Raw genomic sequence first — 20040 nt, 5'->3', positions numbered from 1 at the left:
AGGTTGGAGAAAGTTGCAGCAAGACTGTAATGCGGCGATGTTGCTGTTGGCATATGATAAAAATGTTGGTGCCTGCTGTGACTTATGAATTGCTGGTCATGGAGTAACCCTTTCCTCTTGACCCTTCAGTGACCTTCTCCTTAAGGAGTTTTCCTAACTGGCTTCTAGTTTTTTGAAAAGAAATTGAGTCTCCTTATAACTAGTTTGTAGATCTCAGCTGTGGCTTCTTAGGTAGTGCATTATCAGAGAAGCTAGGAATAAGATTTACTTTGTGCTTTATAAGGTCACTGTTCTAGCCGGGTGTGGTGGCCATGCCTTTAATCCTAGCACCTAGGAGGCAGAGCTTTCTGAGTTCGAGGCCAGCCTGGTCTACAAAGTGAGTTCCAGGACAGCCAGGGCTACACAGAGAAACCCTGTCTCGAAAAACAAAAAAAAAATGATCACTGTTCTATTGCTGTGAAGAGACATCATATGGAAACTCTTAGAAAACATTTAATTGGGGGGGGGGGGTGTCTTACAATTTTAGAGTGGGAAGCAAGCTGGCATAGTGCCAGAGCAGTAGCGCTGCATCCTGCTCTTCTGGCGGTGGGAGAAAGAGACTAGGGCATACCTCCTAATCCTTCCAAAATAGTTCCACCAATCAGAGACCAAGCATTCAAATATAAGCCCCTATAAGCTGTTCTCATCCAAATCACAGTTCTTCAGTTTCCAAAATTCTACACTGAGACTGTCTTGCAGTGCACTGCCCTATGGAGAACAAGCTGTGCCTGCCTTCTTGTCATTGTAGGCTTTGTTTTTTGGGATCAATGTGATGACTGTCTAGAGAGGACTCTGACACTGAGTGTCTGCTAGTTCATGCCCAGGGCTGTTCTAGCTCTCTGTGAGTTCACAGTTGCTCACTGGTTTCAAGCGAATGTTTACTAGTGGCAAAATACTCAACTTTGAGGTGATTGGCTTAAAAACTTCTTGGATAAATACATGGGTATTTCTCATTTACCAGTAGTCTGAGCTTCAGTGGCTGGACCTTTATCTACTCCACTGGGACTTGTGTCTGACTTAAGCAAGTGTGTTCTATCACAGCATGGAGGGAGGGTATGTCTTTATCATATCATGTGCTTCCTGGTAGAAAAGAAACACAGCCAAGTATTCTTCTGAGTTTCTGTCTGTTGCAGTGTGACAACTGTGGTGTGGAGCCTATCCAAGGAGTCCGGTGGCACTGCCAGGACTGTCCTCCAGAAATGTCTTTGGATTTCTGTGACTCTTGTTCAGATTGGTAAGTGTTTTATTTCGGGAACCATAGCCTCAAACAGTGAACTTTATTTCCAAACTTGTTTAGAGTGTAATTGTTTATGCATTAGATTTTATTCTAAGCAGTTAAAATCTTCCTTAAATCACACAAGATCTCAAGCAACTTTCTGTTAAAACTCTCTGAGAGATTAAGTGGGAAGATTTTTTTAGTGGGTAAATCAAAATGCATCTGGAGTCATGTAATAATGAGATGCATGTCTGTGTGTTTTTTACTTGCAGCCCACATGAAACAGATATTCACAAGGAAGACCACCAGTTAGAACCTGTTTATAAGTCAGAGACGTTCTTAGACAGAGATTACTGTGTGTCCCAGGGCACCAGTTATAGTTATCTGGACCCCAACTACTTCCCAGCCAACAGATGACATGGGAGAGTGTCGTCCGCACTAGTCCTCGTCAACACGCAGCAGTGGCATCATGGTTAATGGTGTGCACGGTTTGGACACTCACAGCATGAGAGCTCCCCGAGTGTTCTCGTCCAGTACAGCTCTGCACTGTGTGGCTGTAGATCAGCAGCTGAACATTCCTGGTGAGCCAAGAGGTTCCCTGGTGAGATTTTCACCACTAACCTAAAGCCTTGTAGGTGGTGATGTTAAATGGGTGAGGTGGAAACAAGAGCACGTATTAATGCCAGAGTCAATTCCAAAGGTTTTTAAGACCTCGGTCATAAATATGATAATGAAAGACAAAGTATTTATATTAAATCAGTTTAGTAGCTTTCAGTTTTGTGAAGATAGTTTTCAGCGCAGACACAGACTTATAGATGAAGTTTTAACCAGTGATGGTGTTTGCTTCTAGGATGTGTACTCTAAAAGAACTCACTGTCTGGTGGTCACTGATGGCCTGGTAGACTGGAGCTGCTTAACGGTTTGATACCTAACTTTTAATCACGATGAACTGTCCTTACCAAGAGCAAAGCAAGACCTAGCTGTGGCTTTGCTTCTGTAACCAGCTCATGGGGTGTGAATGTCATGAAGTTGTCTCGATGATATATTTTTGATGTCATGTTATATGAGATGATCATGTGATGTGTACAGACTATGTTGAGAAGTGCCAGTGGTAGTAACTGTAAGGTCTGACTCACGCCATTAATCCCTCTAAAGTACACAGCCTTCTGCCTCTGTGTGGAGTTGTCAGTACAGCTCGTCAAAGAAAACTGCCTAATAGAAAAATCATATATATGGTGATAATTTTTCCCTCTTTTGTAGTCTGCACAAGATCCATAAAAGATTGTATTTTTATTACTATTTAACGAGTGATTAAATGTAGTCTGCACAGTGAGCAAGAGTTCACAATTCTTTTATACTGCTGGATTTTGTTGTGCATCATTTAAAACATTTTGTATGTTTCTTATCTGTGTATACAGTATGTTCTTGAATAATGTTCATTTGTCAGGAGAACTGTGAGAAATAAACGATGTGGATATGTTTGTTTATATCATAGAAAGCTTGTTGTGGATTCCTTTGGGTCAAATTTTTATTTTTAACAAGTGATAAAAGTAGAATTTATTATTTAAAACTCTGTTTTTATCTGTATTTGCTTTCTGTTCTTTATAAAGGGTGAAGATGTATTGTGTTAGTGTTCTCATGTAGCGTGCTGAAACACTGCACAGTAAGGGTGCTGACTAATGTCCAGATGTGGAACCTAAATAGAAGTCAAAATATTATTCTAGTACTTTTTTCTTAATAAAATTAAGTACCTATGTGTTGAAACAGGTGGTTTCCAAAAGTTATCAAAAAAAAAAGATAGTATATATTCTATGGTAGATTGAGTATTAATACTAGTCTAGCTTTTAACATTGTTTTTTTTCCTGTTTTTAAGTTCAGGGAACATTATTTACTAATTTTTTTCAATACTCAGCAAGGTATTAAAATCCACCCTGAATTTTTTAATTAAGAAAAATACAGAATTTTAAATATAGAAAAGAGAAATTTAAATAATATATTGATTATGTATCACTGGTCATATTGATACAGTTTATTGTACTCAGAAAAGTTGACAGGTTTTTATCTCTGAGCTATTAGTGAAGGAGAGGCAGTTAAACGATGTGTCTCTATACTAAATCCTCAGTGCACATGCCGAAGGGCTTCCGTCCATCTGCAATATGCAGAACAGTTGCACCTGTCTGTATAGAAATAGTACCAGATAATTGTTCAGATCCATCCAGAAGTCCCATAGAGGTGAAGTACAATGTGGAAGGGTATGAGGTTGTAACGTCATCAGGAGCAGACAAGCCTACTTGAATGCATTTTAAGGCTGAGATAGTAATGTGGATTTTTCCTGTTTGAAGAGAAAATGTATTTATTTGGATTTTTCAGCTCTAAGCACACTGTCCCCATGGCTTGCTGGGAATGATTCCTGGTGTTGTATTTGAGGGTTGCACAAGTAGGCAGGTTGTTCTTTGCAAGTAGACTCTTTATGTCTCTTCCAAGGCTGCTGACAGTGGGGCGTGAGAAGCTGTGTCTGCACGTCTCTTAGTAGGTCAGATTTCTGGTATGTGATGCTCAAGCTGTTTGCTCTAATTGGAGGAACCTTTAATAACACCGGAAGTGATTGCTCTGAGGTTAGGGAGAGGAGTTTCCTTTAATGTGATGCACCAATAGTAATTGCTGATTTAGCACCTACTGTGCACAAAGCAAGCATGTGGCAACTCATTGGATTCCCAGCCCAACGAAGCAGGTTCACTTATCGCCTTGTTTTCATGGGAGATCTATCCAGAAAGAAATTAAATGACTCACCCAGGGTCATATTGGTAGAGAGGTGATAAGACTTTAACCAAGATGGATCGCTTTGTCACACTTGGTTTCCCAAGCAAGAACACCGCCACTCTCAGGTTCTCTGTGTTTTCCATGCCTTTGTTCTCATGCAATGCTAGAGTACAAACCTGAGCCATGTCCATGTTTGTAATACAAGAGAGAGGCTCGTATGTGGCTGGAAAGTGCCAGTGTATCCCACCATTGTGACTCCTGCGAGCAAACATGGAGAACCTCTCCATGGCCTCTCACCTGATCCCATGGTAACCTGATCCCATGGTAGTCCTTGACTCTTCCCCACATCAGTTCCATTAAATCACAGAGCACAGCTACTGAGATGATAGGAATGGATTTTAAAGGCTGACAGAAAATGGCACACCACTGTAATAGATAATTTCCCTTAAACAGCTCTGTGAGGTATACGGTATAAGTTTTCTTACTCTGGATAGCCAGGTTTAAAAGACCTACTCGTCTTTGTGCACCGGAGGAGAGGTAGTTTCCAGTGCATTGGCCACTTTACCTCTAGAGTCAAAGAGGAAAGGTTACTGCTATTCATATGATCTCAGAGAAAACAAAGATCACTTCCAGGGTTTATGTGTCTGTTAAGTGGATTGATTTCTGAGAATTGTGTCGTGTTAACTTCATGAGAACAGTTCACGTCTGTGTGTCTATTCTCTGACTTTTTAACAAATTTGTTGGCTATGTGACCCAGTATTTTGGTGAGTTATACTCTTTCTTGTTTAGAGAGGTCTGGGGTCCAGTATTAGGTGCTAGTGACTCTACAGGTGGTCCTGTGACATGCCCCGGAGGACAGCCTTTGCACCCCGCTTTACATGTAGGGTGTGATTAGCCAATCAGATCATGGTGTGACTCTGCCATGCTTGCTGTGACATTTTGGGTCTTATTCCCAGTTGGGGAAGTTAAGTCCCCGTGATTGAGTTCCAGGAACTAGTTACTGACCTGAAGCCTTCCCAATCGGATCTGTGACTAAAGCGAAGGCACTGAGAATGAAAACAGAAGTGACAGATGTGGGGACTCTAGCAAGAGGAAAGCCAGGCTTTGTGGAGCTTGGAGACAACCGTGTGCAAATAAACCATGTGAAAGAAAATGCTATTTGAAGAAAAGTAGTACCGGAGTGCAAGGAGCTCTGTTGCTTTAGATTGAATGGCTAAGCAACCGTCACTGGCAGTTGTGGGAGGTAGCAGTGTGGGTCAGCTTTCGGGAGGACGAAAGAGCTCTGACACCATTGGTAAGGACCTGGAGCCAGGGACGGCCTAGGTTTCCCTGGGCAGCTTTGACGACAGCTGTGTGTGTGTGGGGGGGAGGGGGGCAGGAGGAGGCAGCACCAGTTTAGGTGCAGCCTTGAGTGCAGGAGTTTACACTTGTGTTCTGAGTTATCTGCGCATAACCTCTTGCTAAGCAGAAACCGCTACAGTCCATTCATATTTTAAAGTGTGACTTTATGATGTCACTTGGCCATTCATGTGGGCAATGTGTGTCTTAGCTGTTCTGTGGGAAACTGACTTGCATTCCCGGGTACTGATTCCTGCTGAAGTTTTCCAGGCTGCTTGCCTGCGTGTCTGCTGCCTCACTGTCTCATCCAGAGCTGTGGGTGCAGGGTTGCCAGTGTGTGCTGTGTGTTGGGTTGTCATCCTCTAGTACCACTTGCCATTCTTGCTCTAATGTCCGTGCTCCCTGTCGGTTACCTTTGGGGCAGTGTACACATTTCACAGCCATGTGAGTGGGAGCGTGATGCGCCCTTTCTGGTAACAGAGGCCTAATTGGAACCAAAGAACTTAATTTCTTGTCTAGCACACACTAACATTTCTGTTTAGGAACCAGTGGGAGGGAAAAAGAAATATGAAAGTGACCATGTATCATGAATACATTAACAACTTCTCTGTAATAGCTCAAATCTGGTCTATGGCCAAATCATATAAGTGGATCATAATTTTAACCTCTAATACTGTGTTTGCTTCTGTTTGAAATGAAAGCTCTCATAAGCTTTCCAGAATGATGTGAGTTACAAATAAATAGAGAAAGAATCATCCTGGCTTCCATTTATTTCATTTGTACATAAATGTTTTGAGGAAAAAAAAATGATTTTAAAAATACAGTTGTGTCCTGGAACCATACCAGTGTTTGCTCACTCATTGAGGAAAGAGTCATGCAAACCAAACTGAATGTGGTGGTGACCGAGTGCAAGGTGCAGGGGTTTCAGAAGACACAAGCAACTGTACAAAACACCCACGCTTCACGCTGGGATGCTTTTACCCACGGAGCAGGCCCTTGACACAGGCACAACACAGGCGCTGCCGGACACTGTGTTCTAGCGTGCCCTCCCTGGCATCAGTTGAGAGATTGTTCCTTCCTTTTTATTTGGCAGTATATCAGGGAGTAATTGTCTCAGATCAAAATGACAAGTTGGTTTTGTCCAGTGAGTGAAGTAACTTCTCTCATTCTTTTAAATGATCTCTGGTCTCTGGGACTAAGGTACATAATTGCTGAGCTGCACTGCCATGTGGAGAGGAGCGGCTTGTAGGCTTGGCCAGAGTTGTTAGCATCTATGACACTGTTCCAAATAGCTAGTGTCCCAGAGTGGGTGGGACTGATTGTCTGGCTTTGCTCTTTAAGAGAAGCTGGACAATGCCATTTTGAAATATTTCTGTCAGGTTCCACTGGCTTGGTACCTTTTATCCCATAGGACATTTAAAAGTCCCACTAGGGCTCTGGGCCCTCTCATGGATGGGAACTGAAGAAGCAGCCAGTACCGGATGAGGTGTCCAAGCCTGTCCCCATGCTAACAACCCACATCAGGGAGGAACAAATAAACCCATGAGAAGGAGGAAGCTGTGATGGAGAAATAGGGCTATGATGTCCCTGTGTGGCGGATCAGACTGCAGCCGGCCCCGAGGCAGAGCTGGGACAGGCAGATCCCACACTGCCCTGTTCATCCAAAGACAAGTACCAGAGTGGGGACAAGCGCCAGCACGAGAGAAAGGTGGACAGTCCGAAGTACACCATGCATGATTTCCAGAACCTCTCAGGAGATGAGCTGGGAAGGACACAGCCAGCGAGAATGGGTGGGGATGGGGACAAAGCGAAAGGTGTTACGGGTGAATTCCATGTGTTTCTGTTTCCACTTAGTTGTGCATTTTCTCCTTCAGAAAACAGAGTCAATAGCTGTGCAGAGCTGAAGAAAAACTTGCTCTGGTGTTCCCTCTGCATTTACCTGTACTTGAAAGGAAAGGAGAGTTATTAACCTTCTGACTTGCTTTTAAATATGATCATTTTTTAAAAATAAACAAGATTACCTGCTTCTGCCCACTAATAGTGACCACTCCCCAGACCCACCGACTAGAGTGAAAAATGATTGCTTAAAAGGCATGTCCCCATGTGGTGGTACATGCCTTTACACAGAGCACTCAGGAAGCAGGGGAGAGTGGGTCTCAGTGGGTTGAAGACCAGCCTGGCCAGGCAAGGCTACACGATGAGACCCTGTCTTCAAACTAAAATGTATAGCACTAGATTAAAATGAGAGAGCGTCACTACACATTTATTAAGATGGCCCAACCCCCAAGGCTGACATCACCAAACAGCCAGGATGTGAAACAACCGGAACTCTTCATTGCTGACAAAACTGAAAAACTGGCACAGCCACTTGGAAGGCATTGCGGTTCCTTCAAACACCCCTCCAGCAGCTTTGTTCCACACTGTTAATCCCAAACACCCCCAAGCCTGCACAAAGTTACATAGGTGTCTTAGTCAGGGTTTCTATTCCTGCACAAACATCATGACCAAGAAGCAAGTTGGGGAGGAAAGGGTTTATTCGGCTTACACTTCCATGCTGCTGTTCATCACCAAAGGAAGTCAGGACTGGAACTCAGACAGGTCAGGGAGCAGGAGCTGATACAGAGGCCATGGTGGGATGTTCTTTACTGGCTTGCCTCCCCTGGCTTGCTCAGCCTACTCTTATAGAACCCAAGACTACCAGCCCAGGGATGGTCCCACCCACAAGGGGCCTTTCCCCCCTTGATCACTAATTGAGAAAATGCCTTAAAGTTGGATCTCATGGAGGCATTTCCTCAAGGGAGGCTCCTCTCTCTGTGATAACTCCAGCTGTGTCAAGTTGACACAAAAATAGCCAGTACAATTGACCCCTTGTCAACTTGACACACAAACACATCACTAGTAAGCCTCAACCCTTAATTTCTTATTCATCCCCAAGATCTAAACAACTTTAAAAGTCCCACAGTCTTTACATATTCTTAAAATTTCAATCTCTTTAAAATATCCATCTCTTTTAAAATCCAAAGTCTTTTTACAATTAAAAGTCTCTTAACTGTGGGCTCCACTAAAACAGTTTCTTCCTTCAAGAGGGAAAATATCAGGGCACAGTCACAATCAAAGCAAAAATCAATCTCCAACCGTCCAACATCTGGGATCCAACTCATGATCTTCTGGACTCCTCCAAGGGCTTGGGTCACTTCTCCAGCCATGCCCTTTGTAGCACACACGTCGTCCTCTGGGCTCCAGATGCCTGTACTCCACTGCTGCTGCTGCTCTTGGTGGTCATCTCGTGGTACTGGCATCTCCAAAACACTGCGTGACCCCTTCACTCCTGGGCCTTCAATTACAACTGGGGCTGCACCTTCACCAATGGCCTTCCATGGCCTCTCACAGTGCCGAGCCTCAGCTGCTCTGTGTGACCCCTTCATGCCTTCAAAACCAGTACCACCTGGGTGACCCTTACACATTACCAAGTCCCACTGCAGAAGGAGTACAACCTTGCCTATCTCTGGAACACAGCCTCTTTGTGCTTTCAGAAAACACTTCCCAGAAGATGTCACCTCAATGATGCTGGTCTCTTCTTAATCACCACTAATTTCTTAGCTCCAGCTAACCAGCATCAATAGTCCCAGTAATGCAAAGTTTTTGCTTTAGTAGTTCTGGTATCTTGTTAATCACAGCTGATTCTTCAGCCCCAGCTAACCAGAACTACAAAATCTTCACAATAAAAACAGCAATGGCCCTGAAGAGAGTCTTTAATTTTCCCCCTGAAATTTCACAAACCAGGCCTCCATCTTCTGCACTGTTCTCAACATTATCTTCCAAGCTCCTACACAACATCTGACAGAGCTCTTAACAACGAATGGATCTTCAAGCCCAAAGTTCCAAAGTCCTTCCACAGTCCTCCCCAAAACATGGTCAGGTTGTCACAGGAATACCCCACTCCCAGTACCAATTTGTCTTAGTCAGGGTTTCTATTCCTGCACAAACATCATGACCAAGAAGCAAGTTGGGGAGGAAAGGGTTTATTCGGCTTACACTTCCATGCTGCTGTTCATCACCAAAGGAAGTCAGGACTGGAACTCAGACAGGTCAGGGAGCAGGAGCTGATACAGAGGCCATGGTGGGATGTTCTTTACTGGCTTGCCTCCCCTGGCTTGCTCAGCCTACTCTTATAGAACCCAAGACTACCAGCCCAGGGATGGTCCCACCCACAAGGGGCCTTTCCCCCCTTGATCACTAATTGAGAAAATGCCTTAAAGTTGGATCTCATGGAGGCATTTCCTCAAGGGAGGCTCCTCTCTCTGTGATAACTCCAGCTGTGTCAAGTTGACACAAAAATAGCCAGTACAATAGGTAAATGTCTAGGTCACTCAGCATTAACATGAAATGAGCTAAAGACATGAGGAGGCCTGAGTGTGTATCAAGGCAGTCTGAAGGGGGCACAGACCGTATGTAGTTCAGCCGCAATGGTGGAAAGAGCAGTTATAGCACATGGGAGAGAGTTGAGAAGTCTGGGTGGAGTTTCACATCCCAATTGTGCAGACATACAGTGTACAGCAGTAAGGCACTGGGGTCAGCCATTGCCATTGGGGGACTGTAGGTTCTTCTATTGTGACAAATGGGCTGCCGGGTGACTTTGATAGTTGAGGTATGTTGGGGGGGGGGAGGTGTCTGGGAACTCTTCTATTTTCTTGTGAACCTAAAAGTGCTCTAAACCATCCAAACAGAAAGTGAGGACCATGTTCAACGTATCGTTAGAAATCACGGAACCCTTCAGTGTTGCCCTGGGAATGCTGACTGTATTGGAGTCCTTAGGTCAGGGTGGGAGTGTGGCCTGGGTTAGAGGGACAGGAACAGGGCACTAGGCCTCGGTGTGCAGATCCTCATGAGGGGCAGAGTCGTTGAAGATCGAGGATAGAGCAGTATCGGAAGCCAGCAACAGATGGAGTAGAAAGGGTTGTGTCCTCGGTGTCCAGCCAGCCACTGGGCACCCATCCTCTTCAGAAGAGAGGCCTGACCAGCGCAAGTGCTGTGGAGGCCAGAGAGTGCCCTTGGTGTGCTTGCTTTTGGGAGAACCGATGTGAAGCTTTACCACCTAAAGAGGAGCTGAGCTTCCCACCAGCTGTCGTTCTTCGTTCTTGAGATTCCTGTCAGGGCCACTGATGTCCTGGGATAGATGGGCTGTGGAGCTCTCAAGAGAACAACGCCAAAGCTGCTGGAGCCAAAATTATTTTAATTAACCTTTAAAAGGTGAAGTTAGTCAGTAGAGTTAGGAGGCTTAAGCTAGGAGCAGAGTGTCCTGATGGCCTGAAGCCATGTGGGTAGAGGTTCATTATGCTAAGGAACAGGAAAGTAACAGAAGACGACGACAGAGAGGCCTGGTTATCAGCATCCCTTAGTGAGACTGGGGTGGTAGTACGAAGAATCGACTAATGCACAGCGGCCAGTGTTTAAGCCCAAGCTCTGCCCAGAACAGCTGCCAGCACCTTGCTCGAGGCTCCGTGCAGTCCACATGTTTTCTAGGTGATTCTGCCATGTGCTAATTGTACTAAATAATGGGCTTCACCATGCTGCCTTTAAATAGCACCCCTCCGTCGCAGATAGCTCCCTATTCTCTCACCCCCTCTTCACACTACCCCCTCTCTCCTCCAGATAATACCCCCTGTTAGTGGGTTGTGCATACAAGAGAAGACATACAATCTTTGATTTCTGAGATTACTCAGCCTGCTCTCCAGTTCGTTCACTCCCCGTATACAAGCGATGCTTTGCTTTCTTATGCTTGAATAAACCCCATTTTCTTCATCCTTTGATGGGCCCCGAGCTGACTCCGTACCGTGAATACTGTGGCTAGCACTGTGGGAAGCATGGTCGTGCCCACAACGCAGAAGGCAGTTTTCTTGAGGGCAGTTTGTGGCAACTTTGAGAAACACTTCATGTTTTTTTTTTTTCAACTCTTGCTGCCGATCTACGTTACTTTCAATTTTGCAAATCAGTTTTACATGTGTAAAAACTCCCGAAAAATATATCTGGCATCATTTTTTCATTTACTAGATTTTATTGCTCCTTTCCTTCCCTCTTTGACAGTCTCAAGCATCGCAGGCTGGCCTTGTGTAACAGGTGACCTTGAATCTCTGCTCTTCTTGCCCCCACCTGCCAAGAGCTCCAATAACAGATCCACATCAAGATTATATGATATTGGGGTTTTGATTGTACAGACATGATGAGGAGCAAAGCCAGGTTATATTGTGCCGTTCACAGGTGATCAGACCATAAAGATAATTGGAGGTGACTTATAAGAGTCAGGGGTCACGGTGGGGTCTTCTGGAGAAGGATGCTACCCATGAGTCAGGCATAGTGGCTGGGCTTCTGAGTCTGTTCCTGTTTGGAGGGTATGTGAGGGTTTGTCTCACTCTTCAAAGTGGACATATTTCAAGAAGCCCCTTGATACCATGCTCTCTCTCTCTTTTGGTGCCTCAGTTGAGGCTCTCTGTACCCTGCACTTACCCTGTGAGCCACAGGCTCTGCCTCGGGACCAGGAGTTGCCTCCCCTGTGTTTAGGTCCCTGACAGCACCCAGCTTTCTCTATGACAGCTTTCTCTGTCTCCTTTTCTTTATCCTCTTGGGAAGCTCAAGTTTTGCTGAGTGCAGTACAGTCCATGATCAGACACAAGAGATAACAGTGCACAGGCATGGTGCTAACTGACAGAGGAGTTCAGCCGGGAGTGCGCGATGGTTCAGTGTAAGCATGAGGCCAGGGAGGAGCAACACTGAGTGATAAACGTGTGACACGTAAGCAGTGATGTAATAACTGACCTGAAAGGGGCGGTGACTGAAAGGTGGTTTATATTACCCAAGCTCACTTAGCAAGAAAGTGACGGGTTGGAGCAGACCCCAAAATTAAGTTTGACACCTGTCAACTACATCATTGATCAGCTAGTTGAAGACGGCTGGATGGTTGGCCATGGGTCAAGAAGCAGTGGTGGAATGGGAAGTGGCGAGTGGGCTGTAAAGAAGCACATGGGTCTGTTCTGTGAAACCCATCAGCATGTAAAGGCTCCTCAGGGACACGGGAGAGGTGGTGAAACCTCAAAGACCTGCCAGCAGCTGAGGGAAGCAGAGTCCAGTACTGGAACAGCCACATGCCCAAGCTTGTTGTTCCCCCCGCACATCTCAGCTTTCCCCTGGGCTCGTCACCTGTTTCTGGTGTTCCGTGAAGGGACTGAACTAGAGCCACGCAAACTCCAGGTCTGCTGCTGCTGCTGCTAGTCAAGTCTGACTTCACTGTCTTTTTGAGACAAGGGCTCACTGTGTCAACTTGGCTCTCCTGGAACTCTAGGTAGACAAGACCAGCCCTGAACTCCCTCTGCCTCCCAAAGGGTGAGAGTAAAAGTGTTTACCACTAGGCATCTATCTGCCTTTTGAAAAGGTGTGTGTGTGTGTGTGTCTATGTGTGTGTCTGTGTGTGTGACTGTGTGTCTGTGTGTATAGGGTGGGGGCTAGTTGGCACTGGACTCTTGAGCTTTCACAAGACTTTACTGCCCAGCTCAGTCTACATGTAATACCTCCTTCATTTTACATCATGACTTAAATACGGGGATTGCTTTCTTCTTTGGGGTGCTGTTTTGTTTTGTTTTTAAATTATGGAAAACTTCTCTCCAGAGACTCATGCTGTGGTGTTTGCTTCTGTGAAGTCCAAATGCCTGGAAGTTGAAAAAACAAAGTGAAACTGTTGGCTTTCCTGGTGGAAACTCGCTGTTTTGCTAGCGTGAGGGGGAAACTCACTAACAGCTCTCCATCCTCAGGAGGCCAGAGAAGCAGTGGAGAGAACAGAGTCTATAGGCGCACAGTCAGCCACGTTTTCTATAGGCGCACAGTCAGACTCGTTTTCTATAGGCGCACAGTCAGCCTCGTTTTCTGGCAGCAGGCAGGGGTGTCTATGGTAAAAGAGGATAGATTTCAGAAGTGGAGTCTTACAGAGCAAAAGAAGCTAAAGGAACAGGGTTGACCCAGAACCCTCAGTCTCCTCTGAATTTCTCCTCTGGCTCTTCACAGGCTACGTCAGCACTTGCCTCTGTCCCAGAGATACTCTGTTCATCTCAGTTCCCATAGAGAATTTTAAAAGAATATTAAGTGATTCTTTTATCATTGTTTATAGCTGCAAAGGAACCAGACAGAACCACTTTACATGTTCAGAGCTAAGTTTTGTGGGGTACCTTGTTTTGTTTTGAAACAAGGAGTTGTGGAGCCCAAATTGGCCTTGAGCTTGCTCTACATCCCAGGCTGGCTTTGAACCACACTTCCTGGGCGCTGGGACTACAGGCATGTGTCACAACACGGAGCATGCTTGTCCAATTCTCACATCCGTTTTTGGAGCTTGTAGTATTAGCACGTTTAGAACAGTTAGCTAACAAGATGCCCAAGTTCCACGTCCTCTGAGAGCAGAAGAGAGTTCATGGGACTAGCAGGGTGAGAACGAGACTCTTGTGAGCAGTTGTGAGCTCGGGCCAGCCTCTACTGCGTGTAAGCTGTCCTGTTACCTCAGCGGCTTCTTAGTCAAAATGAGTTTCATGATTTACTTCACCCCAAAAACTCCAGTGCTGACTCTTCAGTGTGTTTGGTAGAAAACCAGGTGAGTGGATTTGCTTCTGAAGGATCTGCCTTGCTGGGTCTGAAACTTGATAGGAACCTGTAAGGAGGAATTTCCCCGGTGAGTATAAAGTTAAATTTGCTGCTGTTGTTTTAAATCCCATAAGCAAGCATACAGAACTGACCCTGGGGCCCGGTGGCTGCTCCTTTTCTTTCTTCTTTCTCTTTGCTTTCGTCGGGAGTCCCGAAGCTGGTGGCTTTCTGAGCTGCAGCTTTGGTTTTTGTGTCTTGGCAATGTGGGCTTTTGGAACCAACCGAGCTGTGGCAGTGGACTAGGGTTAGTGTCAGCACCACTGCCTCCTGTGCTGTCTGCTTAGGCCAGCTAGGAGTCGTGTGGCAACAGTGTCTGCCGCACTGTCCAGGCTGTGTGCCTGAGTGATCACTCTGGGTGGGTGGTGAGCCTCAGAGATGGGTCTTGCATACTTTCTAGACTAAGCATGTATTCCTTTAAAACTAGTGGGAAAGCCCCCCGCCTGAAGAACACTACAGAAATAGACTGGAAGAATTCCAGGGGTCACTGTCAGCTCTACTTTATATCAGAAAGGGTTTTAAACAAGGTGACTCACCAAGGGTCACAAGTCTAGCCTGGGACTTTCCAACACCCAGAGCAGTGTGTCCAGCAATATTCCGTCAGTGTTGGCACGTTTCACCCCCAAGTGCTTCATGTCCAGTTACTTACTTAGTAGTAAATTCGCCCATGGTGGGCAAGCCTTTCCTCCCCTGGGCTAGTTCACCTATCTGTGGGGCTCTCCTATCTGCGGAGGCTGCCACAGCCTGGGGAGGGGAGCTTGAGGATGACGGCAGCTGCCTGGAGAACCGATGGAAGGGGGAAGCCTGCTGAGTGGCTCCTCCTCTGCTTGCTGAGATGGGAAGCAGAAGCTGTGCATTGCTTCTCTGTCACACATACATGTAGGCGTGGAGTGGAGTGTATGTATAGCGGACCTGGCAAGGCAGTGCAACCAAGCTACCAGGGCTCTCTCCCCGCGGTTCTCTGGTGTCCGTTTTCAGCACTAACAAAGTAGACTGTAAATGTCACGTCTCTGTGGATCCAGCATCCCCAATAAAAGGATGCCCGAGAGGTGAGCCAGAGAGGCCTGGGAACCGATTTCTTGGAGAGTGGCAGAGTACCGTAAGTATACCAGAAGTCGGATTTCTCTGGAAAGCTTATTAGCTCAGTGTCAGTGAACCATTCATTAGTGAGTCTGTAGGTTTAGATTCGGATGATTCAAGAGCGAGAGAAGGGCTTTTTTTTTTCTGATTCTCAAATGGGATAAGCTGTAAATTACATCTGGCTTTCCTCAGTCTCGGGACTGAAGCAGATTCCTTGGCTGTTCCAGGCAGCACAAAGTGGGAAGCTTCCAAGATGATGCAGGGTTATGAAGGTTGTTGGAGCCCTGAAGTTCTTTCATTGACTTATTGATTTATTTGCTTGTTTCTTTCTTTCTTTATTTATACACGCACAGTTGTACTGCTTGCACGGATCTGTGCCCCATGTGCATGCAGTGTCCTTGGGGAACAGAAGAGGCTGTCAGATCCCCAGGGACTCGAGTGAACGGACGGATGTGAGTCATCACGTGGGGGCTAGAAATCAAGCCACTGTCCTCGGGAAGAGCCCTGGACCCTTACCCAGCCCTGAGGTTGTAGGCCCATGCACACACGAGATGATGTCATGTTTGTTTATTAGCTACATTTGACCTTATGCGTGCCGGTGTGCAAGGTCAAGAGGAGCGAGCTCGTGGGAGTTGGTCCCTGTCTTCTGTGTAGGTCCTGGGACCTGAGCGCAGGTCTCCAGGCTTGACAGCAGGTACCTTTGCCCATTTAGACATTTTGTCAGCCTGCTTATTTTATTTTTTTAAGGTATAATAAATCTTTGAGGTTTTTGTTTTGTTTTCTTTTTAAATGACAAGTGATTACAGGAAACCCTACAGAAAGAGTTCAGCATCCAGGGGTCATAGTCAGAAGCACGGTATAGACCTTTCTTAACCAAGGGTTTAGGATTCTGGGAAAAAACAAACAAACATGGGCAGGTTTAGGGGGGTTGGGAATTCACTCTCTGCCATTTAAGGAATCGATAATGTAGCCTGAGGGATGAGGTTGTTGCAGCTGACTGGTGCAGGCCACGCTGGGAAGGGCAGGAAGAAGACTGTAGGTGTGGACCCTTGTACCAGTCCTTGCGTTCCCTTAGCTTTGGCCCCAGGTGACTCCCGCAGCCTCTTAGTGGCCCCTCCTCCCCCTGGATCTTTTCTCCACAAGACAGTGGGGTAAATTCCAGATGGAAGCCCTGGATTACCTCAGCCCCTTTGTGCACGCTGGCTCCACTTTGATGTATTCTTGAATGCCTCTCCACCAGGTTTTAATGTCACAGACAATGAGTGATCTAGCCTCTGGAACTTCCGGCTTCTTCTCTGGGAGGTGCTCCTTTGACTGCTCCATATGATTCTTGGTGATGTCCCTAGACGCTGTTGTCCTTAGACTGCCCCCTACCTTCCCCACTAACCCGCTAAGCTCTGTGGGCTGGAACTGTGTCTAGCCACCGGCATAGTGGATGGACCAGACACAAGATACAGAATAGGGAAAGGAATGGAAACCTGGGTGGTTTCCCAAGGATTGATGGTGGCAGTGTGGATTGTGTTGTATGACATCAAGTACCAGGCCTTTCTCCCAAGATAACTTTCATAGCCCTGCCAACTGACTTGCTTCTCCCTAAGCCAGTTATTGGAAAAAATTAGCACAAACGAGCCAAGCGCAGATCATGACCTATATTAAGTCTAGTGTTGAGGTATTAGATCTAGGGACTTGAAGAGGCCTGCCTTTTGGACCATCCCATTTGGCAGAGGTCTAGAAGCCACCTACAGTTTCTGGCAGAACTTTCTTTTCAGTTGGTTCTCCTCACAAAGCCTCCAGTTTTCCTTTTTCCAGTACTGGAAACTGAATCCAGGCCTCATGCATGTTAGGTGAGCGCCCCACACTGGACTGTACCCCCAGCTCCTCAGGGTCTTTCTCCTCAGACAGAGGCTCACTAAGCTGCCCAGGCAGGCCTTGAGCATGAGACCTCCCCAGCTAAGCCTCCCCACTGGCTGGGATTAGATAGAGGCTTGCATTTTAGGCCCTGTGCTCACTGTCGTGAAAAAAGGTTTCGGCAACTACAGCAGCATCAATTTCAAATAGGTGACCAAGTTTTTATAGCCATCTGACAACAGATTTATAACTTTTTTTTTTTTTAAGAAGACATGATCTTACATTGTATCCTTGGCTGGCCTGGAACTTGCTATGTAGACAAGGCTGGCCTTGGAGTCACAGAGGACTCTGTCTCCTGAGTGCTGGGATTGAAGTTGTACACCACTATGGTCACTCCCCACCCCTTATGTTCATACATCCACCTTTGATTGGGACCCTGCAACTGCCTGCAGCTTCCCCAGCCCTCACAAGAAGACTCGCCTCTACCTCCTCTCTTTCTGAGAAAGAACGATGAAGCAGCTCACGTGAAGGAGGCGACACTTGCCTTCCGTAGCTGTGTTTTCCTCTCGTAGTAGGCGACGACGGGGATGGACGCTCGGTGGTAGGCCTCCAGGCGCTTGGCAATGCTCTTGGCACCGTCCTCGCCACACTGACTGCTCTGGCTTCTCTGAAGAAGGCGGTTAGTCATGGTGTCTGCTGAGCAGTCCATGCAGATCACCAAGTGTGGGTCTCCGATCTGAGGTGAAGGAGCAGAGCAGAGCTTGGTCAGTTGGGGTTCTAGAAAAGGTCAGGAGAGCCCTTCCCTCCCTGGGGCTGTTGGTTCCTCTCAAGGGCCTAGCACTACAATGTGGTAGAGATGAGACTGGCCTTAATGGCTTCTCATTTGCAGAGCTGGCCCTCACTGCCTGCTGCCTGCTAGTTCTGCTCTGTCTTGTTCAGCTTTCTGGCCAGCTCAAACAATACAGCAATTGAAAGTTACCTAGTACAGCCAGTCTGTCCGTCACACCCAGGGGAAGAGTGTGTGTGCGCATGTGTGTGTGTGTGTCTGTGTGTGTGCCTGCCTGCGTGTGTGCAAATGCATGTGTGTGTGATGTGTTGCATACAAGTGCAAGCATGTATGTGTATGTTGTTCCAGATGTAAAGTTCTCCCTGACCTACTGAAACAAAGCTGACAATTTCCTCCTTCATGCCAGCAGCGTGCTTTATTCCGGCTACCAGGAACACCCTGGGCCGGGTGCTCATTACATGGAGTCGGGGGCGGGGGGGGGGGGGGAGCACAGTGGCCAAGCAGGGGTCAGGCTGTTAGGGCGGGATTCTGGTGTAACGAGTTCAAAGTGGACTTCAATGATCCCTTGCCACCTTTTGCTTGCACACTGCTCTTCCACTGCGAGTGAGCCCAGCCTTCTGTGGCTCCGTCAGTTTTGAGCAATGGATGTAGTGGGAATGGGACTGCATGCCTTTAGAGACGAGGTAAGAGCCTCTTCAGCTTTTTCCACTTGTGAGACCCCATCTTGCCTGAGTAATTTTCACATTACTTCTGGTATACAAATAAATAAGATAGCCATATAATTTAAACATTTGCTAATAATACATTTATAAAGAACTTAATTATTAAACATTTGTTATGCGTCTACTCTTACTACAGGAAACTATATTTTCTGTCTGGTGCTGTGTAACACTTACTATGGGAAAGCCAGAGACTTCCTAGGATGTTCAACCACTCTGACATGGCCAAGTCATGAGATAGTCTCAGCTAGCCCATGGGAGAGGCCATTGGATTAGCAATGCAGGCTAGCTAGCCCCCAGCCCTGCTCCAGAGACACATGCCCGGCTTTAACCAGTACCCAACTACTACAGTACTGGGGACCACACAGTATTGGAGAACCCAGTAGCTGAGCCCATCAAAAGGCAGAACTTTGACAGAAAAAAATGAATTGTTCTTTTAAAGTGCTTGTCTGGGTCATTTGCTCGCAATCCCTCCTAACATCTCTGCACCTCAGATTCCATGATGACCCTGAGGAGGTCACCGGGTGGGGTAAGAGGGCAGTGTAGGCGATCTGCTTGGCATGCAGTAGAGACTCCCACCTCAGTATGCAGGCCTCATAGGCTCTGCTTCTGGTCCCAAGTCGTGCATATAGAAGGAGATTAAGAGATGTCCCGACAAATGGATGATGGTGAGCATCTGTGAGTTCAAGCTCTCCAGCTCCTTGTGAATGCCATCCCTTTGCCCCTGGTATCACTGGGGAGTACTAACTGCACGTCCCCATCCCTGGTCAACAGGAAGCAACCCCATACCCCCACCCCACCTCCCACCCCACCAGCATGCCATCTTCAGGACATGGGCAAAAGAAGGCTTGCCAGTCAGCCCTCTGAGGAAAGAGCCTGAGGGGTTGAGCAGGATGCTGGGCCGTGCCACACAGAGCTATGCTTCTCTGGAAAGGGTTGATTAGACACTGACCTATGCTCCCTGAGGGGTGCGCGGGGCATAAGGAGCAGAGTGGGGGACCTTCCCTAAAGTCTGGCCTCTGGAATGTAACTCACCCTTGAACAGGAAAGCTAGGTGGGGGTGGAGGAGAAAGCAATTCTCCTTCGCCAGCAGAGGGCGAGCTTGAGAGACACTTTGATGGTTCTATTAGCGCTCTCAAAAAGTGTCTGCCTGGCCTGCATGAGCCATTTCCAGGCCACACATGGGGACCAAAAAAAAAAAAAAAAAAAAAGAAAAAAAGAAAGCTCAAGGGTTCCTTTAGTCATAGACAGAGGTTATTTGTATCTAAGCTGGAGCCATCCCTGAAAGACCAGTTGGACCAACATAAGAGCAGGCAGAGGTTGTGTCAACACCCAAAGCTTGAGAGTGATTACCAGCACTCAATTCGGGGCTTGCTAGGAATGGGGTCTGACACTGAGCCAATGTCTGCATGCTTTCATCATGCGTGAGCATACTTCACAGCCTGACTGTCTGAGAGGCCTCCCTGACACGTCGGTTCCTCGGGCGCAGACCACAAGGCTTGACCTTGCTCTCCTGCATCCATGAACACAGCTGGCACACAGCAATTAATCGGGGAGTGACCTGAATCACTTAATAC

The 20040-nt window shown here is 46.7% G+C and overlaps 2 protein-coding genes across 10 annotated transcripts in view; one reads left to right on the top strand and one right to left on the bottom strand.

Moving 5' to 3' along the window:
• Zzz3 (zinc finger ZZ-type containing 3) overlaps positions 1–6117 on the top strand; it is a 64925-nt gene extending 58808 nt beyond the window's left edge. For all 9 annotated transcript variants that reach the window (XM_085835386.1, XM_085835385.1, XM_085835384.1 and 6 more), the window contains 2 exons: positions 1173–1273; positions 1528–6117. In XM_085835386.1, the coding sequence (XP_085691512.1) occupies positions 1173–1273; positions 1528–1672 (246 nt within the window). In that variant the 3' untranslated portion in view covers positions 1673–6117. The remainder of the gene's footprint in view (positions 1–1172; positions 1274–1527) is intronic.
• Positions 6118–6156: 39 nt separating this feature from the next.
• Positions 6157–20040, bottom strand: part of Ak5 (adenylate kinase 5) — a 190611-nt gene continuing 176727 nt past the window's right edge. The window contains exons 13-14 of the mRNA XM_021158164.3: positions 17502–17693; positions 6157–7292 (exon numbers count right to left, since the gene is read on the bottom strand). Coding sequence (XP_021013823.1) covers positions 7224–7292; positions 17502–17693 — 261 coding nt within the window. The 3' untranslated portion in view covers positions 6157–7223. The remainder of the gene's footprint in view (positions 7293–17501; positions 17694–20040) is intronic.

The sequence above is a fragment of the Mus caroli genome, unplaced genomic scaffold (assembly GCF_978045245.1).
Source record: "Mus caroli unplaced genomic scaffold, Mus_caroli_1 scaffold_3, whole genome shotgun sequence".
In the NCBI taxonomy this organism is placed as follows: Eukaryota; Metazoa; Chordata; class Mammalia; order Rodentia; family Muridae; genus Mus; species Mus caroli.
Note: the sequence above shows the minus strand (reverse complement) of the source record. Positions and strands in the feature narration are given on the sequence as shown.